At 42.7% G+C, this 25550-nt stretch overlaps 1 protein-coding gene across 1 annotated transcript; it reads right to left on the bottom strand.

Annotated features, from left to right (window-relative positions):
• Positions 1 to 1429: 1429 nt before the first annotated feature.
• On the bottom strand, positions 1430 to 16734 carry LOC124142191 (degenerin-like protein unc-105). Its single transcript, XM_046510499.2, has 12 exons — positions 16270 to 16734; positions 12273 to 12454; positions 10836 to 10916; positions 9905 to 9996; positions 8269 to 8432; positions 7904 to 7993; positions 6170 to 6296; positions 4899 to 4974; positions 4217 to 4274; positions 3773 to 3864; positions 3189 to 3264; positions 1430 to 1826 (listed from the first exon to the last, which is right to left on the bottom strand). Exons 1-12 carry the CDS (start codon positions 16654 to 16656, stop codon positions 1587 to 1589), a joined length of 1665 nt encoding a protein of 554 aa, XP_046366455.2. The 5' UTR covers positions 16657 to 16734; the 3' UTR covers positions 1430 to 1586.
• Positions 16735 to 25550: the final 8816 nt, after the last annotated feature.

The raw sequence follows: 25550 nt of genomic DNA, 5'->3' as shown, positions 1-25550 counted from the left end.
ACGAACACGCTTATAACGAACTGACGGATATAACGAACTTACTTTTTGGTCCCGACTACTTGCTGTAGTCATGCTGTATATGTACTTATAACGAACTACGGTTATAACGAACTAAAAATAGTAGTCCCTTTGAGTTCGTTATAACCGTAGTTTACTGTATATTCTTTTGGATAGTTGATACATAAAGGTGTTTTTTGTATTGGGCGGAGGTTGGGGTAGGGTAGGTGCTGGTTTGCTGGTTGCTAAAAAATGATATTCAAATTAACCTTTAAAGTCATCAAGTCAAGGCTGACCTATCATTACAATTCAGCATATAAGGGCGGACCCATCCTCTCAGTTCATTATATCAGGACGCACTTATTCACCTAATTCATAAACCCGTGAAGACCCGGGTTAGAGTAAGTCTTCACTGCCCATGCTTGTCGTAAAAGGCGACTATGCTTGTCGTAACAGTCGACTAACGGGATCGGGTGGTCAGGCTCGCTGACTTGGTTGATGCATGTCATCGTACCCTAATTGCGTGGATCGATGCTCATGATGTCAATCACTGGATTGTCTGGTCCTGACTTGATTATTTACTGACCGCCGTCATATAGCTGGAATATTGCTGAGTGCGGCGTTAAACAACAAACAAACCAAACAAACAATCGTATTTATTAAATGAAGCCAGAAAAGTATTATGCTTGCATTTTCGACAGTACTTGTTTTAGCAGCACATTATTTTTCAGAAATTCAAGTATGTCCGTGAAGGCTTGTTTTTCAAATTTCAATCTAAAGTGTGTTTTTTTTCTACCAGCATGTTTGACCTGTCTGGAAAACACATAGTATACACCCCTTTGTGTCAAAGAGCGCCTAGACTGTATAGGCTTTAAGTTGCTGCTGGGGGCACGGGTGGCCCAGTCGTCTAAGGCGCCGCGATTCGCTGTGCAGAGTTGCGTCCCTTGGGCACGCCAGAAACCTATGATTGTGGGTTCGAATCCCGGTTCGCCCCAATTATGTTTCTAGGTTTGTCAGCACCATACCCGTGCTCGTGGGTTTCACCGAAGTGGTAAACGTCTGAGGCCTGCATCACTTCGGGCTTTCCTCCCACATTAAGCTGACACGCCGTGATATAACTGGAATAATGTTAAAAGCGGCGTTAAACCCAACTCACTCACTCACTCACTCAAGTTGCTGCTCTGGTAGGTGCCTGTGGACAGTGATTCTCCAAGATTCTCAACAGCGGATGGTGGTGACAACGACGACACTGACACTGCTTCATTGTAACTTTATTTTGCGACATCAACAGTTACGTGTTTACACACTGCAGGCACCCGTAAAGATCCGGGGTAGAATAGGTCTTTAGCAACCCATCCTTGCCGTAAAAGGCGACTATGCTTGTCGTAACAGGCGACTAACGGGATCGGACGGTCAGGCTCGATGACTTGGTTGATGCATGTCATCGATTCCCAAATGCGTAGATCGATGCTCATGTTGTCAATCATCGGATTGCCTGGTCCAGACTCCACTATATACAGACCGCTGTCATATAACTGGAATATTGCTGAGTGAGGCGCTGGGGTGTTGAAAGGCGAGCCGTGGTCTGTTCAGTATCCCGAGAAACCGGAAATGTGACTGGTAGGATAGGATGAAGACTTGTCCATGTCAGGGGGCTCTTTCTTCGCCAACGTCAGGGTGTCGGCATCCGGGTCTTTCGCCTTGCACGCGCCGAACGTGACAAACGATGATAACTCGATGAGCAGCTGCACGACCTCGAAAACACTGAGGACGGAGAGCCCCACCCACAGGCCTAGGGTGCCACCCACGTCAGACACAAACTGAGTCAGCTGGACAACAAACACACAGGTCTGCATTAGTGAGTGAGTTGGGTTTAATGCCAATTTAAACAATATGTCGTTGTGTGATGTTTGTTTGTTTGTTTGTTGTTTAACGCCGTACACAGCAATATTCCAGCTATATGACGGCGGTCTGTAAATAATCGAGTCTGGACCAGACAATCAAGTGATTGACATCATGAGCATCGATCCACGCAACTGGGACACGATGACATGCATCAACCAAGTCAGCGAGCCTGACCACCCGATACCGTTAGTCGCCTCTCGCAACAAGCATAGTCGCACTTTACGGCAAGCATTGGTTGTTGAGGACCTATTCTACCCGGATCCTCACGGGTCAAAACAACAAACACAAACCCATAATCCGTATATAAAAAAAAAACACTTGGGAATTCCGGGGCGGAATACGGGTACTTCATTTAGGGTGAGAATATGTAAAAATGTCACTCACTTCTTTACATTCATAGGTATGGCTATTAACAACTTCGCCCTTTACTGAAGGGTGCTGGGGCGGTCGGGTAGCCTAGTGGTTAAAGTGTTCGCTCATCACGCCGAAGACCCGGGTACAATGTGTGAAGCCCATTTCTGGTGTCCCCCGCCGTGATATTGCTGGAATATTGCTAAAAGCGGCGTAACACCATACTCACTCACTCACTGAAGGGTGCTATTTAATTTACATAACGACCATCACTTAGTCTTGCTTCCAGAGCCTCGAAAATAAATTGAGAAAGTGAACCCAGTTCAAGTATAGTGTGAGTGAGTGAGTTGGGTTTAACGCAGCTTTTAACAGTATTCCAGTTATATCAGGGCGTGTCAGCTTAATGTGGGAGGAAAGCCCGAAGTGATGCAGGTCTCAGACGTTTACCACTTCGGTGAAACCCACGAGCACGGGTATGGTGCTGACAAACCTAGAAACATAATCGGGGCGAACCAGGATTCGAACCCACAATGATAGGTTTCTGGCGTGCCCAAGGGACGCAACTCTGCACAGCGAATCGCGGCGCCTTAGACGACTGGGCCACCCGTGCCCCCAGTTCAAGTATAGAATGACTCCTGAAAGTAAGAATTGTTATGGGCTCCATATGGATTTTATTTTTTACTTTGTAGATATATACTTTTAAATATTTAACTTTATTTCTGGGACTTAATTCAGGTCTAGTGCATCCTGCTTCGTGCCGTGTAGGGTAGTCTAGTGGTTAAAGCGTTCCGTCGTCACGCCGAAGCCCGGGTTCGATTCCCAACATGGGTACAATGTATGAAGCAAATTTCTGGTGTCCCCCGCCGTGATAATGCTGGAATATTGCTAAAAGCGGCGTAAAACCACACTCACTCACTCACTCGTGCCATGTGTACCTCGTAATCAGGCTCCTCGTTGATTATTTCGTAGTTGAGGTCTTCGAAGAAGATGTTCAATTTAGCGAAGTTTAACCTAGAAATGCAAGTATTAGATAGCATAAACTCCTGTTGTTCAAACACAAGGTATGGGATAAACCACGTCTGGCGGTGTGTTCGTGCTTTAGTACGTTTTGTTTTTGATAATGTACAAGAATTTATTTAGTTTTCCAAACTTAGTGCCCTTGGCAGGCAAATTTCAAAACGTTAGTTATAAGAATATAAACTGGGAAATTCTTATTCCCTATGAGCTGCAGACTCGGGCTGAATATCGGTCTCCAGGTAGTCTAGATTAATCAGTGTAATGTACATCCGTCGGTTGTTTTTGTTTTAAGGGACTGATAAACATCAAATGCACGTGCATGCAAAACACATTCCTATAAGAAATACTGTCGGTGGTACATTTTAATTTAATATACGTGATTATATGTTGACGTTTCATTGGACAGGATTTGTCTCTAAAATAGACCTTTATCCATTTAGTTCATGAATGTTTCATGAATTCTCTACGGGGTAATATGTGAAGACAGCAGAACCTGCGTTACCTAAGAAGCCTCGGGTCGGTTGTGTAGTTGTGTTTCAGGTTTTGGCAGTCGACGGCAGACCTCGTCTCGCATAGCCTCTCCAGCAGCACCTTCTGCAACACCGGGCGTCAGTACAATCACTAGACACTCTAAGGAGGATGGAGAGCGCATCTCGTGCACGGCCAATGGCAAGGTGTGGGGGGCATTGCCGAATAGTTACCATACACACAAAGGTCTTGGGGGCGAATGTTAATGGTAAGTATATTAAAGTCATCTTGTTCATTGGGTATTAAATTCAAGGTGAATTTTGAGAACATTTAAAGCAAAAGCATATATGAGGTGTGAATACTGCACTGTGAAAAGCCTTTCTAAATATCATCATCATCATCATACCTGTCCAACGGCCATCATCATCCTCATTATCATCATCATCATCATCCTTATTATTATTATTATAATTCTTACCGCATAGCTGTCCGACGGCCATTGGCGGGAGGAAATGCTCTTCTCGTACTTTATTTCCCTAATAAGAAAAAACAAGATTTGCATGATTTAAGGGATCACGGATATTTTCAGGTATTAATTACATTTTTTTGGTGTAACATGATTATTATGTGTGGTGTTTGCAACTAATCCTTACGACGTCTTTAACTTCGATCTGATGTCTGTTTCAACCGAGAACCTACGACGCCCCCCTCACGATAACAACGAATCCCCGCGACCCTGCAGAGAGGAATCGCTTATCATGTCATGACTCGTAAGATAAACGACGTCGTTCAAATGACCCAGAATATTGTGTTCAGACAATGGAATCTCCCAGTCTATGCCATCACTTCGGGCTTTCCTCCCACATTAAGCTGACACGCCGTGATATAACTGGAATAACGTTAAAAGCGGCGTTAAACCCAACCCACTCACTCACTCACTCCCAGTCTATGCCATAGTATTGTGAGGCCTGTGCTACATATATCCAGTCGGGGCGGTCGGGTAGCCTAGTGGTTAAAGCGTTCGCTCGTCACGCCGAAGACCCGGGTTCGATTCTCCACATGGGTACAATGTGTGAAGCCCATATCTGGTGTCTCCCCTCCGTGATATTGCTGGAATATTGCTAAAAGCGGCGTAAACCTATACTCATTCACTCACTTACCTGCAAGGATTCCCACAAGTGCAGTTGAGCGCGAAGTTTTCAAATACCCACATCTGGCCAAACATACACTTAACTTCTACAAAGAAAAGGATATAAAAAACAACATTTATAGGCTTTATATATCCATCGTGCACTTGCTCTGTGCCATTCGCCGAAATTAATAATGTCAGATGTTAACAATTCCATTCTACACATGTTGCGAGACGGAGAAATCATGAAATTCTACTTTCGGTTTCAATAGATTCGAGTGATTTCTCTGGCGTTTACCATGTTATGGTTGATGTAAAATTTATCGAACATTTCGCATAGTGACTTTTATACTCAGTTATACTTGTTTAAAATACACACTCAGGACGGCCAGTGAATTCCTGGCTCAGAATCAACTGCAAGAACAATAGCATGACGTCCTCAAACAGGTTTATATGTAATGTGAATTAGTTGGTAAACATGGTGATGAATGCAGATCATTCAATGTTTATATTTGAGGCCTGGCTAATAGACCAGCATTACAACAACTCAAGGCCTTTCATTAGTCTGCTTGCTTTACGGATCCGCCGATCACTAAATCGAAAATAAATATAATCAGAATCACAAGGTGTATGTATAACACCAACGGCAAAAATCGCTTTGACTATAAAAATAAATCGTCGTTATAAGTTAAATATAAATGTGAAACCCTAATTAACTGTCACACCAACCAATCAATAAAATTAGAATGTCGCTGTCAGATTTCAGATTAATTAAGGACCCGATTCAGACAAAAAAATATTAACCTCCTGATCCAAATCAAACTTTAAGATGAATAAGTGTTTTCACTATAAAAATAAATAATCCGTAAAGCAAACATACGGAAGCGTAGTAGGGCCACGGTGAAATCTTCTTTTGTCTAAGTATCTCCTACGTGGGACTTATTATTTTCTACGTAAAACTTAGTATCTCCTACGTAGGACTTAGTATCTCCTACGTGGGACTTATTATTTTCTACGTAAAACTTAGTATCTCCTACGTAGGACTTAGTATCTCCTACGTAGGACTTAGTATGGACTGGAATAACTATCTCCTACGTAGGACTTAGTATCTCCCACGTAGGAGATAGGAAGTCCTACGTAGGAGATAATAAGTCCTACGTAGGAGATAGTGATTCTAGGCCATACTAAGTCCTACGTAAGAGATACTAAGTCCTACGTAGGAGATACTTAGACAAAATAAAATGTTCACCGTGGCCCTACTACGCTTCCGTACAAACAAGTATGTGGTTGCTGTTGACCTACGTTTCTTGGACCGGCATGCAGGGTGAGGGTTAGTGGTGTTTAGAATCAAGGTTATCTCTTCCTCTGCCACATTGTAACACTTGCACACGTTGGCGATCATTTCCTGCTCACACACAAGCTGACAAGTCTGTAGAACATAGAATATAGTACATTATTCAACACGGGGGCAGAAAATAGACAGAGACATAGGAGACACAGGTGAGGCAGGTGAGACGTGGAGACACACACGACACAGAGACATGGAGATACAGGTGACACAGGTGATACAGAGACACAGATGACGCAGTGACACAGGTGACACAGGTGAGACATGGAGACACAGGTGATACAGAGACACAGGTGATGCAGAGACACAGGTCACACAGAGACACATATGACGCAGTGACACAGGTGACACAGAGACACTTATGACGCAGTGACACAGGTGACACAGAGACACAGGTGACACAGGTGATGCAGAGACACAGGTGATGCAGAGACACAGGTGACACAGAGACACAGGTGACACAGAGACACATATGACGCAGTGACACAGATGACACAGAGACACATATGACGCAGGGACACAGGTGGCACAGAGACGCATATGACGCAGTGACACAGGTGACACAGAGACACATATGACGCAGTGACACAGGTGACACAGAGACACATATGACGCAGTGACACAGGTGACACAGAGACACATATGACGCAGTGACACAGGTGGCACAGAGACACATATGACGCAGTGACACAGGTGACACAGAGACACATATGACGCAGTGACACAGGTGACACAGGTGACACAGGTGACACAGGTGACACAGGTGACACAGGTGACAGAGACACATATGACGTAGAGACACAGGTGACACAGGTGACAGAGACACAGGTGACACAGAGACATGGAGACACAGGTAACACAGATACATAGGTGACACAGAGACACATAAGACACAGGTGACACAGGTGAGACATGGAGACAAAGGTGACACAGAGACACAGGTGACACAAGGGAGACATGGAGACACAGGTGACACACGTGACACAGGTGAGACATGGAGACACGGGTGACACTGAGACACAAATATGATAGGAAACAAATAGGAGACACAGAGACACAGAAGCCAGAGAGACACATGTGACACAGAGACACATGTGATCTAGAAACAGAGACAGGAGACGCTATAAACTATGCATCACTCATACAGTGATCTAATCGGTATGTTTCACTGTAACTGAAAAAACCCAGATAGCTCTGGGTTCGAATCCAAGATTCGACCCGATTGAGACTCGTATGTTTGTGAAGCGCCATGTGGGTACCCGGTAGTGCCACCATCAGGGTAAAATTCAAAGGCCTTTCTTGCCACATAAAGCCAACATTTTACATGCCGTAATGTAATGAAACCCAGTTCAAATATCTTTTGTTTGTTTGTTTTTTTGTTTGTTGTTTAACGCCGCACTCAGCAATATTCCAGCTATATGACGGTGGTCTGTAAATAATCGAGTCTGGAACTAGACAATCCAGTGTTTAATATCATGAGCATCGATCCACGCAATTGGGATCGATGACATGCATCAACCAAGTCAGCGAGCCTGACCACCCGATCCCGTTAGTCGCCCCTTACGACAAGCATAGTCGTCTTTTACGGCAGGCATGGGTTGCTGAAGACCTATTCTACCCCGGAATCTTCCCGGGTAGTTCAATTATCTACTCACTTTAAAAAAACAACTACGTTATAAAACCACCACCTGCACAGAGTAAGTGATGTTGTATCTGCGTTGAAACATCAGCCCATCTTCGCAATCCCATTTCGGTGGACCCAGTCGCTTGATCTGCAACTACAAACGATACACACGTGTAGTGATGGGGAATCTTATATGAATGAACGAATATAATTTACAATGTATTAACTTTTTAATGCTTCCACGGTGGAGTGGATAGAGTGTTCGCCGGGAGAGCGGAAGGTTCGATCCCCTGTCTGCGGCATATCAAAAGATGGTAAAAGATGGTACTTGATTTTGCCCTACCTTGCGTTCGACATTAAGGGCATAAAAAAGGATTTGCGGCTTAAGACTTTAGAAAGCCCATTTCACCAAACCTCTCATCACCTCACCTTCTTTAGAGCTACATTCGTTTCTTTTCCAGCATCGATGGTAAGTCCATCATGAACTGGGAGGGGCAGCACGCCGTGGGGGTTGACCACCAGTTGGAACCCGTTACCCGTCGTGATGCCTTCAAGCTGCTCAGCGTTCTCTAGGTAAAGGATCAGCTGCAGACCTGTGAAGAGATATGCCGGACACTAAATACAGGATCAGCTGCAGACCTGTGAAGAGATATGCCGGACACTAGATACAGGGTCACCTGCAGACCTGTGAAGAGATATGCCGGACACTAGATACAGGGTGACCTGCAGACCTGTGAAGAGATATGCCCGACACTAGATACAGGGTCACCTGCAGACCTGTGAAGAGATATGCCGAACACTAGATACAGGGTCACCTGCAGATCTGTGAAGAGATATTTCGGACAATAGATACAGGGTCACCTGCATATCTGTGAAGAGATATGCCGGACACTAGATACAGGGTCACCTGCAGACCTGTGAAGAGATATGCCGGACACTAGATACAGGGTCACCTGCAGACCTGTGAAGAGATATGCCGGACACTAGATACAGGGTCACCTGCAGACCTGTGAAGAGATATGCCCGACACTAGATACAGGGTCACCTGCAGACCTGTGAAGAGATATGCCCGACACTAGATACAGGGTTACCTGCAGACCTGTGAAGAGATATACCGGACACTAGATACAGGGTCACCTGCAGACCTGTGAAGAGATATACCGGACACTAGATACAGGGTCACCTGCAGACCTGTGAAGAGATATGCCCGACACTAGATACAGGGTCACCTGCAGACCTGTGAAGAGATATGCCGGGCACTAGATACAGGGTCACCTGCAGACCTGTGAAGAGATATGCCGGACACTAGATACAGGGTCACCTGCAGACCTGTGAAGAGATATACCGGACACTAGATACAGGGTCACCTGCAGACCTGTGAAGAGATATGCCGGACACTAGATACAGGGTCACCTGCAGACCTGTGAAGAGATATACCGGACACTAGATACAGGGTCACCTGCAGACCTGTGAAGAGATATGCCGGGCACTAGATACAGGGTCACCTGCAGACCTGTGAAGAGATATACCGGACACTAGATACAGGGTCACCTGCAGACCTGTGAAGAGATATGCCGGACACTAGATACAGGGTCACCTGCAGACCTGTGAAGAGATATGCCGGACACTAGATACAGGGTCACCTGCAGACCTGTGAAGAGATATGCCGGACACTAGATACAGGGTCACCTGCAGACCTGTGAAGAGATATACCGGACACTTGATACAGGGTCACCTGCAGACCTGTGAAGAGATATATTGCTGAGTGCAGCGTTAAACAAGAAATAAAAAAAACAAAAAACAAACCATTGCCGGACCCTGTATCAATGCCGGATACAGGGTCACCTGTAGATATGTTTATATATAGTATATACAGATTCATCTTGAGACATATGTCGGACACTAAATTCCATGTCATCTGCTAAATACAGATTCATGGCGGTCACCAGACACCCTCCCCGTCAGGTGGCCAGGGTCAGTAGTGTTCCTCCCCGGGGGTCGAGATGACCCTGTGTCCAGGTCCCCTAGTATCTGTTATCTGTAAATGGAGGAGTAAACTGATCACCTTTTGTTTGACCGCTCCTCTTGCTGATGAACTTGTTGTGCTCCAAGGTGTAGCAGTTGCCGAATGTAGAAGACGTTTGCATGATGAAATGCCTGATGACAAAACAATTTGAAAGCAATAATGAAGTTATTTTGTTTCATGTTGATTGAGTTTCTAGCGTACTATATGAGTGAGTGAGTGAGTGAGTGAGTAAGTGAGTGAGTGAGTGAGTGAGTGAGTGAGTGGGTGGGTGGGTGAGTGAGTGAGTGAGTGAGTGAGTGAGTGTGTAGGTGGATAAGTGAGTGGGTGGGTGAGTGAGTGAGTGAGTGAGTGGGTGAGTGAGTGGGTGAGTGAGTGAGTGAGTGGGTGGGTGGGTGGGTGAGTGAGTGAGTGAGTGGGTGGGTGGGTGGGTGGGTGGGTGAGTGAGTGAGTGGGTAGGTGGATGAGTGAGTCTGTGGGTGAGTGAGTGAGTGAGTGAGTGAGTGAGTGAGTGAGTGAGTGAGTGAGTGAGTGAGTGGGTGGGTGGGTGGGTGAGTGAGTGAGTGAGTGAGTGGGTGGGTGGGTGGGTGAGTGAGTGAGTGAGTGAGTTAGTGGGTAGGTGGATGAGTGAGTGGGTGGGTGAGTGGGTGAGTGAGTGGGTGAGTGAGTGAGTGAGTGGGTGGGTGGGTGGGTGGGTGGGTGAGTGAGTGAGTGGGTAGGTGGATGAGTGAGTCTGTGGGTGAGTGAGTGAGTGAGTGAGTGAGTGAGTGAGTGAGTGAGTGAGTGAGTGAGTGAGTGAGTGGGTGAGTGAGTGAGTGGGTAGGTGGATGAGTGAGTGGGTGGGTGAGTGAGTGAGTGAGTGAGTGAGTGAGTGAGTGAGTTATCGAACTCGGTCGTCTTGGTCTGGTAACTCTAGTTTCGTTCGTTTACGTTCGCTACCTCTCGCCGTGCCTCATATCTCTGCTGTATTTACCTGGGACTACATGTTTGGCAGGAGAAAGAACAATCCATCAGCATGTCGTCCAGTTGATGTCCAATATTTATTCTCGTCTGCCTGCAAACATTTTTCAATATATTATTTACGTGGATACAGGTAGATACATTTGTAGATAGTAAATGATCGCTACATTCATGGCCTTGTGAAGAAGTGAATAGGAGAGGTAGGTGTTACGCCATTATCCAGACACAGCATGGAGCACGAAGACTAGACTTCACATTAACAGTTTTATATGGCACCCCAAGGCCTTATTCGTCCGATTAAAAACACGATAATATTTAGTCTTATTAAGCACTTATTACGGACCCCGATCACATCACCTGTACTCGAAAAATATATACTGACCCCTTCACATGTACCGCAAATAACCTAACGTGGCTTCTTCACATGTTCAGAAGATAATCTCACCTGGCCTCCTTACCTGTCCCGCAGAGAGCCACACCCGCTCTCTTCACCTGTACCGCAAACAACTTTACCTGCTCTCTTCACATGTACCGCAGATAACCTCATCTACTCTCTTCACCTGTACCGCAAATAACTTTACCTGCTCGCTTCACCTGTACCGCAGAAAACCTCACCCACTCTCTTCACCTGTACCGCAAATAACTTTACCTGCTCTCTTCACATGTACCGCAGATAACCTCACCCGCTCTCTATACCTGTACCGCAGATAACGTTATCTACTCTCTTCACCTGTATCGCAGATAACCTCACCCACTCTCTTCACCTGTACCGCAGAAAACCTCACCCGCTCTCTTCACCTGTATCGCAGATAACCTCATCTACTCTCTTCACCTGTACCGCAGATAACCTCATCCACTCTCTTCACCTGTACCACAAATAACTTTACCTGCTCTCTTCACATTTACCGCAGATAACCTCACCCGCTCTCTATACCTGTTCCGCAGATAACGTTATCTACTCTCTTCACCTGTACCGCAGATAACAACACCAGACCTGTACCACATATAACCTCACCCGCTCCTTTCTTACCTGTACCGTAGAAAACCTCATCTAGTCTCTTCGGGTGTACCACATATAACCTCACCCGCTCTCTTTACCTGTACCGCAGTTGACATCACCAGACCTTTACCACTGTCAACCTCACCTGCTCTCTTCACCTGTACCACACTTAGCCTCACCTGCTCTCTTCACCTGTACCACACTTAGCCTCACCTGCTCTCTTCACCTGTACCACACTTAGCCTCACCTGCTCTCTTCACCTGTACCACACTTAGCCTCACCTGCTCTCTTCACCTGTACCACACTTAGCCTCACCTGCTCTCTTCACCTGTACCACACTTAGCCTCACCTGCTCTCTTCACCTGTACCACATTTAGCCACACCTGCTCTCTTCACCTGTACCGCAGACAACTCCACCTACTCTGTTCACCTGTACTCCTGTAACCTCACCTTACCTCTTTCATAAAGAGGACCTGGAATTGAAGCTGAATGGTCGCAGTGGTTGAACTTTCATTGAGACCCATTTCCCGTCCATCCTCCTGCGCCTGAACAGTAGTGATGTTCATCTGATAGTCACTGGTAGTAAAGTTTCCGTTGAACAATCCGTTCAACGCTGGTTCGCTGCCATTTATCTGAAAAAACAAACAGAAGTAGGTTACACCTGTAGACAAATCGTTCCCTTTAACCGTTAACTTAGTTCAGTTTGACGCCGCCTTTACCAACGAGAAGACAGCGAAAACATTATAACATGTGCTTGACCAACGAGAAGACAGCGAAAACATTATAACATGTGCTTTACCAACGAGGAGACAGTGAAACCATTATACCATGAACCTCACCTTCGAGAAGAAAGCGAAACTATTACAAAATGTACGTCACCAACGAAAAGACAGCGAAAATATTATAACATGTGCTTGGCCAACGAGAAGACAGTGAAACCATTATACCATGAACCTCACCTTCGAGAAGAAAGCGAAACTATTATAAAATGCACGTCACCAACGAAAAGACAGCGAAAACATTATAACTTGTTCCTTACCAACGAGAAGACAGTGAAAACATTAAACCATGTGCTTGACCAACGAGAAGGCAGTGAAACTTATAACATAAACTTTACCAACAAGAAGACAGAAAGACCATTATAACATGTACTTTACGTACGTGAAAACAGCGAAAACATTATAACATGTGCTTGACCAACGAGAAGACAGTGAAACCATTATACCATGAACCTCCCCTTCGAGAAGAAAGCGAAACTATTATAAAATGCACGTCACCAACGAAAAGACAGCGAAAACATTATAACTTGTTCCTTACCAACGAGAAGACAGTGAAAACATTATAACATGTGCTTGACCAACGAGAAGGCAGTGAAACCGTTATAACATAAACTTTACCAACAAGAAGACAGTGAAACGATTATAACATGTACTTTACGAACGTGAAAACAGCGAAAACATTATAACATGTGCTTGACCCACGAGAAGACAGTGAAAACATTTTAACATGTGCTTGTCCAACGCAAAGACAGTGAAATCATTATAACATGTGCTTGGCCAACGAGAAGACAGTGAAACCGTAATAACATAAACTTTACCAACAAGAAGACAGTGAAACGATTATAACAATGTACTTTACGAACGTGAAAACAGCGAAAACATTATAACATGTGCTTGACCCAAGAGAAGACAGTGAAAGCATTATAACATGTGCTTGGCCAACGAGAAGACAGTGAAACCATTATACCATGAACCTCACCTTCGAGAAGAAAGCGAAACTATTATAAAATGTACGTCACCAACGAAAAGACAGTGAAAACATTATAACTTGTGCTTTACCAACGAAAAGACAGCGAAAACATTATAACATGTGCTTGACCAACGAGAGGGCAGTGAAACCGTTATAACATAAACTTTACCAACAAGAAGACAGTGAAACGATTATAACATGTACTTTACGAACGTGAAAACAGCGAAAACGTTATAACATGTGCTTGACCCACGAGAAGACAGCGAAACTATTATAACATGTGCTTCACCATCGAAAAGACAGCGACACCATTATAACATACTATTTTTCCAACGAGAAGACAGTGAAACCATTATTACATGTACTTGACCAATAAAAAGACAGTGAAACCATTATAACAATGTACTTTTCCAGCGAGAAGGCAGTGAAACCATTATAACATGTACTCCATCAACGAGAAGACAGTTAAAACATTATAACATGTACTTTTCTAACGAGAAGACGGCGAAACCATTATAACACGTACTTCACCTTCGAGAAGACAGCGAAAATTATTATAACATGTACTTCACCTACGAGATGACAGTTAAACAATTATAACATATACTTTTCCAACGAGAATGCAGTGAAACCATTATAACACGCACTTTACCAACGAGAAGACAGTGAAAACATTATAACAATGTACCTCACCAACGAGAAGACAGCGAAAACATTATAACATGTGCGTGACCAACGAGAAGACATTGAAACCATTATAACAGACATTAACCAAGAACGAAGTAAAACCATTAGAACATGAAAATCACCAACAAAAAGAAAGCGAAACCATTATGGCATCAGTTTCACCCAAAACGAAGAGTGTTAAACCATTATTACATGACTTTCGCCGAGGAGAAGGAATTAACAAACAGAGTTGACCCGACCGCCCCCATTATTAAATGAAATTCACGAACAAGAAGACTTTGAAATAACTAAAACCAGAAATTCATCAAGAAGAAGGTGAAAGCGTTATTAAGTGAAGTTCACACAAGAAGAAAACAGTGGAACAATCATTACATAGACCGTCAACACGGGGAAGACAGTTGAGCCATGATAACATCAGTCTCATCAAACAACAAATGCAAAATTTATCAATTTGTTGTCATTAAAATGTAAGATATACTGAAGGGCTATTTGAGCATACACACGCTCATGTTATCTCTCATATTGCTATCCGCGATACAGCTGCTTGTATGGCTGTTAGTGTAGACATGAAAGCACAAGTACTACATGAACTTATGTATTCATCCTTCTAGGATATAAATAGTGATATACAAATTTAATAAACTTACATTCACTTTGTGCGAGTTCATTAAAGAAACAGACACGAAAGAAGGGGAGCACAAATACTTCTTGCCTGAATGTCTTACCCCCAAATTTTACAAAGATGTTATCAAAGAGGAAGTCAAACATTTCACATATTGTTTTTTTTTTTTGGCATTTGCTTTCATTTTGGACAAATTGGCCTGAACCTCTGAATACATGTATATGAAGTATATAATGAAGTTCTTCCTTAACTTTGTTTTGTGGTAAAGTGGTGTACAAAGTTGAAAAATCAAATGCTTTTTGACAGAATTGAACCTGGTTCTTTTCTGAGATGGTAGAATGTCAAACAAATCTTTTTAGTTTTTGAAAATCCACATGGTATTAATTCCACTTGTCTCAAATACTTTCTGTGAATAAAAGGAAACTCCTTCTTTGATTGTATTAAGGATTACGGTTAACCGTTGAGACAGGGATTTGGTGGTACATTTGCTGGACCCAGCAAAATCTCTCTCTTTGTATGGATTTTTATGGAGCTTTGAAATCAAGTACAAAAGTGGAATTCCGTTCCGTTCGACATTCCTGTTCACAAACATCCGTGACGGTATGTATTAATCCACAACTGACCGTTGGCATTGCCTCAGCTCATCGAGTCATGTTTCTGATTATTCCTGCTATCTTTATTCAAGATGAGATCGATCCCATGTATTCTTTTGGTCAATTTGATCAGCGAATAAAAATATATTGGTACTGAGTATGATTGAGGAAAAGGATGTGACCGAGGACCGGCAAATCAGGAACCGAAAACCTAACATTGTTACAATGGTTGTTTTGGCGAATCCAGAGAGTTTCAAACTAAAATTTTATCGTTGCGATATTATTATTCGGTGAAACAGTAAATTTCCAAAGTATGAAATTTAAAGAATTGAACTTCGTTAAACCCATCCAAGCTGACGTTCAATTCTTAAATGAACTCACACAAAGTACATAAACATTAATACACAAACTTGACCAACACATACAATATCAATTTTCTATATGTCCTTTATATTGCTATTCTATTGTACAGCTACGCACATTCACGACAGACTAACAGGATCAGGTGGTCAGGCTCGCTGACTTGGTTGATGCATGTCATCGTATCCCAACTGCGTGGATCGATGCTCATGTTATCAATCAAAGGATTGTCAGGTCCAGACTCGATTATTTACACATCGCCGTCATACAGCTGGAACATTGCTGAGTGCGTGTTAAACAACAAACAAATCATTCACGACATGAAGACAGCACAGAAGTAAAGACTCAAACCAAAGTCTGCCATTGAGCCAAATACTTTGAACCTATGATGGTTTTCAGTTAACTATATCCCTAAAAAGTCATTGATAATACATACCCTTCGCTGCTGTTGTTCCTTGACGAGAGTGGAAGGGTTGGCCTTATAGAGGAAGCTATACAGTTCGTTGGAAACGTGCCCTAGTTTACTCTGCTTCACAGGGTTGGTATTGCAGATGGTGATTGTTGGAAACGGCAAGGGGCTGAACCCCAGGCTGACGGACGTTTGTTTAGGCCAACTGTAGTAGATCTGCATCAGGTAGGTCAGGTGATAAAACAGCATTGACAAGGACGTCAGGAGGAGACAACTCCAGATTATCCTGGCATACCAGCTCCTTGAGGTACTCAGAAAAGATACACCTTGCATAGATGTTCTCTCTGCAAATCGCTTCACAATAGAGCGAAGGGACTTCCCATTGGAAACCTGGTCGCATACATCTATCGCCATTGTGTCGGACTTCAAGTTCCACTGACTCGAGCCGGCAAGCCGAAGCTGTGTCAGACACAGCGGCTTCACCCGATATCCCCGATATATATAGTACCTTTCATGCACGGATAGTGCTCGGTAAATTTATTATTCGATCTTGTAAACATAGGATCTAATACTAGTGCCAAACGTTTAATTACTTTCAATCATTGTCATTATCCAGGCATTGCTAATTGAGATCGTGTTGCTGTCGATTATCCGTGTTTGCACAATGTATAGTCTGTCACGATTATGGGGGACACATGTTGGTGTTAAACCCAGCATTGATATTCTTAACAAGGACGACGTAAATTGATTATTTACCGAGTGCTCGAATCCCGGGCTGTAATGTTCTGTTTTGGTCACACAAAAGTTTTAGACAACGAGGTACTCACCCGGCGCTATGTTTACAGCATATCCTGCTGAAGCTCTGCACCAGATATATAAACATGCATTAATGTGTTTGAATCTTACATTACATTGTTAAATATTACATTAGGCACCTCATTTATGGTTTTACGTTTACCGACAATGTGCATATTTATACAACGCTAAATCCACAACCTAAAAATTACCAAAGAGCTGAACTTTTACCCCGATCGATGGAACAATTTGCACTCGATTTCATTCTCAGCTCCATGAGCGTTATAGAAGCCAAGCTGATTATCGGGGTTTTGGGGTTAACAGCCACATTATCATCTCATCCTACCGGGTACCCACTCACTGCTGGTTGACCAAAGTCATAATTCGAATAAAGTCACTTGCCAAAGGTGACACCACATTTGCCACATGTACTTCAGCGTAGGGCAGGACCAAAGCCCAAGAAACTCTCAGGAGTCAAACACCCCAACGCAGTCACCCATCCAGCTTATCTCCATGACCTACATTGCTGAACTTCACTTGATTTGTAACCTGTGCGCTGTGCACGGGGCCACGTGCAACCACGCCATGCAGTGCAGGGCATGGTTGACGTGGTCAGCGGGGCCGGAAGACTTTCCATGATTCAAATACATAAGTATTGTGAGCGTGAGCGTGACTAAATAAAAACTGATTCATTGTCAGATATGCTCGAATGAACACTGTTTCCATTCCGTGTCAGCTTAATGGAGGAATAAAGGTAACCCAATGTATACACCACTCCAGACATAACTATAATTCATGCGTTGTTCTATACAGCTGATGTATACTCCACTCCAGGCATAACTATAATTCATACCTGGTTCTATATAGGTAATGTATACTCCACTCCAGGCATAGCTATAACTCATACCTTGTTCTATACAGGTAATGTATACTCCACTCCAGGCATAACTATAATTCATACCTTATTCTAAATAACTAATGTATACTCCACTCCAGGAATAACTATAATTCATGCCTTGTTCTATATAGCTAATGTATACTCCACTCCAGGCATAACTATAATTCATGCCTTGTTCTATATACCTAATGTATACTTCACTCCAGGCATAGCTATAATTCATACCTGGTTCTATGTGATATAGCTAATGTATGCCCCACCCCAGGAATAACTATAATTCATACCTTGTTCTATATAGCTAATGTATACTCCACTCCAGGTATAACTATAATTCATACCTTGTTCTATATGGATAATGTATACCCCACTACAGGTATAACTATAATTGATACCGTTTCTATATAGCTAATGTATACCCCACACCAGACATAACTATAATTCTACCATGACATTGATGAATGCTTGATTCTGATTGGTTTAAAAGAGGTTTCCTTTTTGCTACACAAACTTCTTTCAAATATATTAAGAATTTCACAAAAAACGTGCGTATGAATACATAGATAGCCTACATATCGATTCATAGAAAATTGCTGCCGATCGATCACCCCCATATGAACTGTAAAACATATCTATATTTCCACTAATACACGCTGGGTCTCCAATACCAGCCAGGTCTCTAATATACGCCGAGTCAAGGGCTCTCGCGAAATTAATAATGGATTAATTAATGGATTTGAAAGTCCACGAAAACAATGTCCCAGCTGAAGTGACAACTAATCAAACTTGATGAAATTCATTTCAGAACACGCACAATTAAGAAAATCATACACGATCCACTATTTCTGTGACACAAATGTTTAAGTTCTGTCACTGTTTGGCTTTTGATCCGTGAAATCTTAAATTTAATAGGCCACCCCATGCAAATTCCTCGTTTCAAAATACCCGGCTCGTCTGCAGCCTAAAAAGCGGCTGTTCAGTCATACTCAGTCACATTGGTCATAATATGGATGTACCAGCAGGCTCGATCAACCCAAGATAATCTACCTGTTAATGTTGAACCACATCATAGATCAGGGTGGTCATCTTGCTTCATTCTATAACTCGTTACGGAGAATGTAAACACAGATTGTCAGCCAATGACAGCTGTGAGGTGTGAGTAACCGTGATGTAGGTCAAGTTCTGCAACATCCAAGTTCGGGGTGGAGAGGCATTTATTTTGATTTTATTATTGGTTACTGGGGGTAATTGCTAACTAACTAATAACACTTACACATGTTAAATGTATAATAGAATGTTTATTCTTAAGTTTGCTGTAGAAATATATTCGTTGAGCACTTTAAAACCTTTTTCTATTACCTGTCACCCCTACAATAGAAATGATGGCATGTGCGATTTCCAAGAAATCACCTCTCTCACAAAATTCCGAGAAATGACCGTCAGTCCACAGTGTACAACAAAGTACAACAGTTTGGTAGAAATTAAAACATCTCTCTTTGGACTAAGTTTGGAGTGTTATTTGTCAACTTATTTTGAAAAACTATGTGTTTTGAACACTTTTTATGAACTACTCACGACTATGGTGTTTTTTAATCTTGATACCTCTTGATGTTTTTAATCTAGATACCTCTTTATTATAATTTGGAACCTCTCGCTAAAGCGCTCGGTTCAAAATTATAATAAAGAGGTATCTATTCTACACTGGGACTACATCAAATTTAAAAACACAGTAGGTTTATCTCCTATTCATACCTCGTTATATATAACTAGTGTATACCCCACGCCAGGCATAGCTATAATTCATACTTCATTCTATATAACTAATGTATACCCCACTCCAAGCATAACTATAATTCAGGCCTCGTTGTATATAGCTAATGTATAACCAACTCCAAGCATAACTATAATTCATACTTCATTCTATATAACTAATGTATTCCCCACTCCAAGCATAACTAATCCTGCTCAGGATATAACAAAATGAACTGATAGTCCAGGGAAGGGAAGTGTAAAGAGAAGTGCAAGGGGATGTGTAAAGGATGTGCAAAGAGGAGTATAAAGGGAAGTATAAGGGATGTGCAAAGGATGTGCAAAGAAGAGTGTAAAGGGAAGTGTAATGGGGATGTGTAAAGGATGTGCAAAGAAGAGTGTAAAGGGAAGTGTAATGGGGATGCGTAAAGGATGTGCAAAGAAGAGTGTAAAGGGAAGTGTAATGGGGATGCGTAAAGGATGTGCAAAGAGGAGTGTAAAGGGAAGTATAAGGGATGTGCAAAGGATGTGCAAAGAAGAGTGTAAAGGGAAGTGTGAGGGGATGTGTAAAGGATGTGCAAAGAGGAGTATAAAGGGAAGTGTGAGGGGATGTGTAAAGGATTTGCAAAGATGAGTGTAAAGGGAAGTGTAATGGGGATGTGTAAAGGATGTGCAAAGAGGAGTGTAAAGGGAAGTATAAGGGATGCGTAAAGGATTTGCAAAGAGGAGTGTAAAGGGAAGTATAAGGGATGCGTAAAGGATGTGCAAAGAAGAGTGTAAAGGGAAGTATAAGGGATGCGTAAAGGATGTGCAAAGAAGAGTGTAAAGGGAAGTGTAATGGGGATGCGTAAAGGATGTGCAAAGAGGAGTGTAAAGGGAAGTATAAGGGATGTGCAAAGGATGTGCAAAGAAGAGTGTAAAGGGAAGTGTAATGGGGATGTGTAAAGGATGTGCAAAGATGAGTGTAAAGGGAAGTGTGAGGGGATGTGTAAAGGATGTGCAAAGAGGAGTATAAAGGGAAGTGTGAGGGGATGTGTAAAGGATTTGCAAAGATGAGTGTAAAGGGAAGTTTAAGGGGATTTTAAAGGATGTGCAAAGAGGAGTGTAAAGGAATGTGTAAATTGCCGTGATATTGCTGGTATATAGTTAAAAGCCGCGTAAAACCAACTCACTTACACACTATAGCAAAGCGACCGGACTGTGATGGAAGCCAGAAGTAGATCCATACATGCGCTAAAATTGACATAAGAAATAGTCATGCAAGGCGCTCCCTGATCAGTGTGGGTTTTGTATTCAAGAAGATCTGGGGTAGAATAGGTCTTCAGCAACCCATGGTTGCCGTAAAAGGCGACTATGCTTATCGTAAGAGGCGACTAACGGGATAAGGTGGTCAGCCTCGCTGACTTGGTTGATGCATGTCATCGTATCCCAGTTGCGTAGATCGATGCCCATGATGTTAATCAATGGATTGTCTGGTCCAGACTAGATTATTTACAGACCGCCGTCATATAGCTGGGACATTGCTGAGTGCGGCGTTAAACAACAACAAACAAAGAAACAGAAACAAATCCCATTTCAGCAGCTGTAGTATTAGAAAAGTCAGCCTTCATTATCCAGTAATCTGTCAGTTTCATCAAAAATAAAAACAACAAACTGATATCGACTATTGTTCACAGACACATATTCCAAAATTTCAGAAATAAATCATCCTATTTTATTGAGAAAATGCAGGTGCCTGTTGTTCAAGTAATGGTGGCTACAAGAGACGTGATAGATGACGGGTGATGAGAACTTGCACAGCAGAATGAGACATTTTACTAACGCTTCAATGCACAGCATCCCTACAGGCTGAGAGAAATTACGATGTGGCTCGCCAAGTATTCGGAAGGGTTGACATTTGGTCAAGCTTGGGATGATGGCATTGCGTTTCAATTTGTTTAACGATTATTTCTAAACATTTTGGACTAAGAAATAGTGGTATCCGTTTAAAAATAAATAAATATGAGATGGGTGTACATTGGAGGATCAACTCTTCAGGATTTCGGGGACAACAAATCGTCGCCAGGAGAGTAGATGGTGTAAAGAGTTACCCCCCCTAATGCAATTCTCCGTTGATCAAGGTATCTTTGTCCAGGGCTTGAGTTTGGTTTCGTTCTTAGAGGTTATTGATAAACCGGGTTCTTGAAGGCTACTTTGTATGTTCTGTCTCTGAGTGAGTGAGTATGGTTTCACGCCGATTTTAGCAATATTCCAGCAATATCACGGCGGGGAACACCACAAATTGGCTTCACACGTTGTACCCATGTGTGAAATCGAACCCGGGTCTTCGGTGTGACGAGCAAACGCGGTAACCACTAGGCCAGCCCACCGCCCTTTTCTATCGGTGAAGTGCACTATACAAAGAAAGGTATTTCACGAAACATTAAACCTTTTTACTGTGCTTGACGTCTATATTGTCACAGACCCTTGAAGATCCGAGGTCTTCAGCAAAAGTCACATTTAGAGTCACAGAGCCTGACCACCAAATCAAGGAGTCATAGAGCCTGAACACCAAATCAAGTAGTAACAGAGCCTGAACACCCAATCTGGGAGTCACAGAGCCTGAACACCCAATCTAGGAGTCACAGAGGCTGACCACCAAATCTAGGAGTCACAGAGCCTGAACACCCAATATAGGAGTCACAGAGCCTGACCACCAAATCTAGGAGTCACAGAGCCTGAACACCTAATCTAGGAGTAACAGAGCCTGACCACCAAATCTAGGAGTCACACAGCCTGAACACCTAATCTAGGAGTAACGGAGCCTGAACACCCAATCTGGGAGTAACAGAGCCTGAACACCCAATCTAGGAGTCACACAGCCTGAACACCTAATCTAGGAGTAACGGAGCCTGAACACCCAATCTGGGAGTCATAGAGCCTGAACACCCAATCGAGGAGTCACAGAGCCTGATCACCAAATCTGGGAGTCACAGAGCCTGACCACCCAATCAAGGATTAACAGAGCCTGACCACCAAATCTAGGAGTCATAGAGCCTGAACACCCAATCGAGGAGTCACAGAGCCTGATCACCAAATCTGGGAGTCACAGAGCCTGACCACCTAATCTGGGAGTCACAGAGCCTGAACACCTAATATAGAAGTCACAGAGCCTGACCACCAAATCTAGAAGTCACAGAGCCTGATCACCAAATCTGGGAGTCACAGAGCCTGACCACCCAATCTAGGAGTCACAGAGCCTGACAACCCAATCAAGGAGTCACAGAGCCTGACCACCCAATCTAGGAGTCGCAGAGCCTGATCTCCAAATCTAGGAGTCACAGAGCCTGACCACTCAGTTTAGGAGTCACAGAGCCTGATCACCAAATCTAGGAGTCACAGAGTCTGACGCAGTATTAGTTTATATCTATATATCTATGTGGTGGGATGGCCTTGTGGTTAAAGTGTTTGCTCGTCACGCCGAAGACCCGGGTTCGATCCCCAATATGGGTACAAAGTGTTTAGCCCATTTCTGGTGTTCCCCGCCGTAATATTGCTGGCATTTTGCTAAAAGCGGAATAAACAGACCACGGCTTTTCATTTTATTCCACACTTACATTTTTTGGAGTTGGCGATTCGCAAACCAAATTTAGAAAACGCCTAACTATAGCCTTACGTTAAACTTACGTCCTTCGGTATCTGTGTCATATGTAGTATTGTTCTACAAGGAAACAGGCAGGTCAACTTGCATCTCTCCATGTGGATTCACTTACACCAGTCCAGGAAACACGTCAACAACATGTGTTTGTGGTGCAATGTCATGCTGTAGGCGCCACATTACACCATACGACGCAAGATACCGCGAGATGCGTTACCCGCTGAGTGAGTGAGTCGTTGTGTCGCACAACGTTATCCAAGCCATTCCCCAAAAAAACATGAAAGAATGTTAAGCAAACATGAAAATTTATTCGGGTAATTAATAATAATTAGAGACCTTTTAGACCTAGCGATATCTTCAAACAAGAAAATTATAATAATAATAATAATAATAATAATAATAATTTCCAATTGAGCTTGATTTTCCTGACAAAAGTCAGTTCACAAAAGATATATACCGGGTGATGTACATTTTAGATAGTTCAAGGGTTTCCCGTATTCACATATATATGTTAACAAAATACTTCTGGAACATAAATGCTTATTATGTAAACATATTACGATACACGGAAGACACACAAGTATGTACTCGACCGAAACCTTCCTCGTATCACTGTCCTTCACTATGAAACTGAAACACATAGGTAGAAGTATCAACGTACACATTCGGCATAAACACATATGTTGACAGTGTCTGAAGTATCACCGTACACATTCGGCAAAAACACATATGTAGACAGTGTCTGAAGTATCAACGTTCACATTCGGCATAAACATATATGTTGACAGTGTCTGAAGTATCAACGTTCACATTCGGCAAAAACACATATGTTGACAGTGTCTGAAGTATCACCGTACACATTCGGCATAAACATATATGTTGACAGTGTCTGAAGTATTAACGTACACATTCGGCATAAACATATATGTTGACAGTGTCTGCAACATCAACGTACACGTTCAGCAAAAACATATATGTTGACAGTGTCTGAAGTATCAACGTACACATTCGGCATAAACACATATGTTGACAGTGTCTGAAGAATCAACGTACACATTCGGCATAAACATATATGTTGACAGTGTCTGAAGTATCACCGTACACATTCGGCAAAAACATATATGTTGACAGTGTCTGAAGTATCAACGTTCACATTCGGCATAAACATATATGTTGACAGTGTCTGAAGTATTAACGTACACATTCGGCATAAACATATATGTTGACAGTGTCTGCAACATCAACGTACACGTTCAGCAAAAACATATATGTTGACAGTGTCTGAAGTATCAACGTACACATTCGGCATAAACACATATGTTGACAGTGTCTGAAGAATCAACGTACACATTCGGCATAAACATATATGTTGACAGTGTCTGAAGTATCACCGTACACATTCGGCAAAAACACATATGTTGACAGTGTCTGAAGTATCAACGTTCACATTCGGCATAAACATATATGTTGACAGTGTCTGTAACAGCAACGTACACGTTCAGCAAAAACATATATGTTGACAGTGTCTGAAGTATCACCGTACACATTTAGCAAAAACACATATGTTGACAGTGTCTGCAACATCAACGTACACATTCAGCAAAAACATATATGTTGACAGTGTCTGAAGAATCAACGTACACATTCGGCATAAACATATATGTTGACAGTGTCTGTAACATCAACGTACACGTTCAGCAAAAACATATATGTTGACAGTGTCTGAAGTATCAACGTACACATTCGGCATAAACATATATGTTGACAGTGTCTGCAACATCAACGTACACGTTCAGCATAAACATATATGTTGACAGTGTCTGAAGTATCACCGTACACATTCAGCAAAAACACATATGTTGACAGTGTCTGAAGTATCAACGTTCACATTCGGCATAAACATATATGTTGACAGTGTCTGTAACATCAACGTACACGTTCAGCAAAAACATATATGTTGACAGTGTCTGAAGTATCACCGTACACATTTAGCAAAAACACATATGTTGACAGTGTCTGCAACATCAACGTACACATTCAGCAAAAACATATATGTTGACAGTGTCTGAAGAATCAACGTACACATTCGGCATAAACATATATGTTGACAGTGTCTGTAACATCAACGTACACGTTCAGCAAAAACATATATGTTGACAGTGTCTGAAGTATCAACGTACACATTCGGCATAAACATATATGTTGACAGTGTCTGCAACATCAACGTACACG

This window comes from Haliotis rufescens, unplaced genomic scaffold, assembly GCF_023055435.1.
Source record: "Haliotis rufescens isolate VD_foot unplaced genomic scaffold, xgHalRufe1.0.p SCAF_2, whole genome shotgun sequence".
NCBI lineage: Eukaryota > Metazoa > Mollusca > Gastropoda > Lepetellida > Haliotidae > Haliotis > Haliotis rufescens.
The sequence above is the reverse complement of the archived record's forward strand: the minus strand, read 5'-3'. Positions and strand labels throughout refer to the sequence as shown.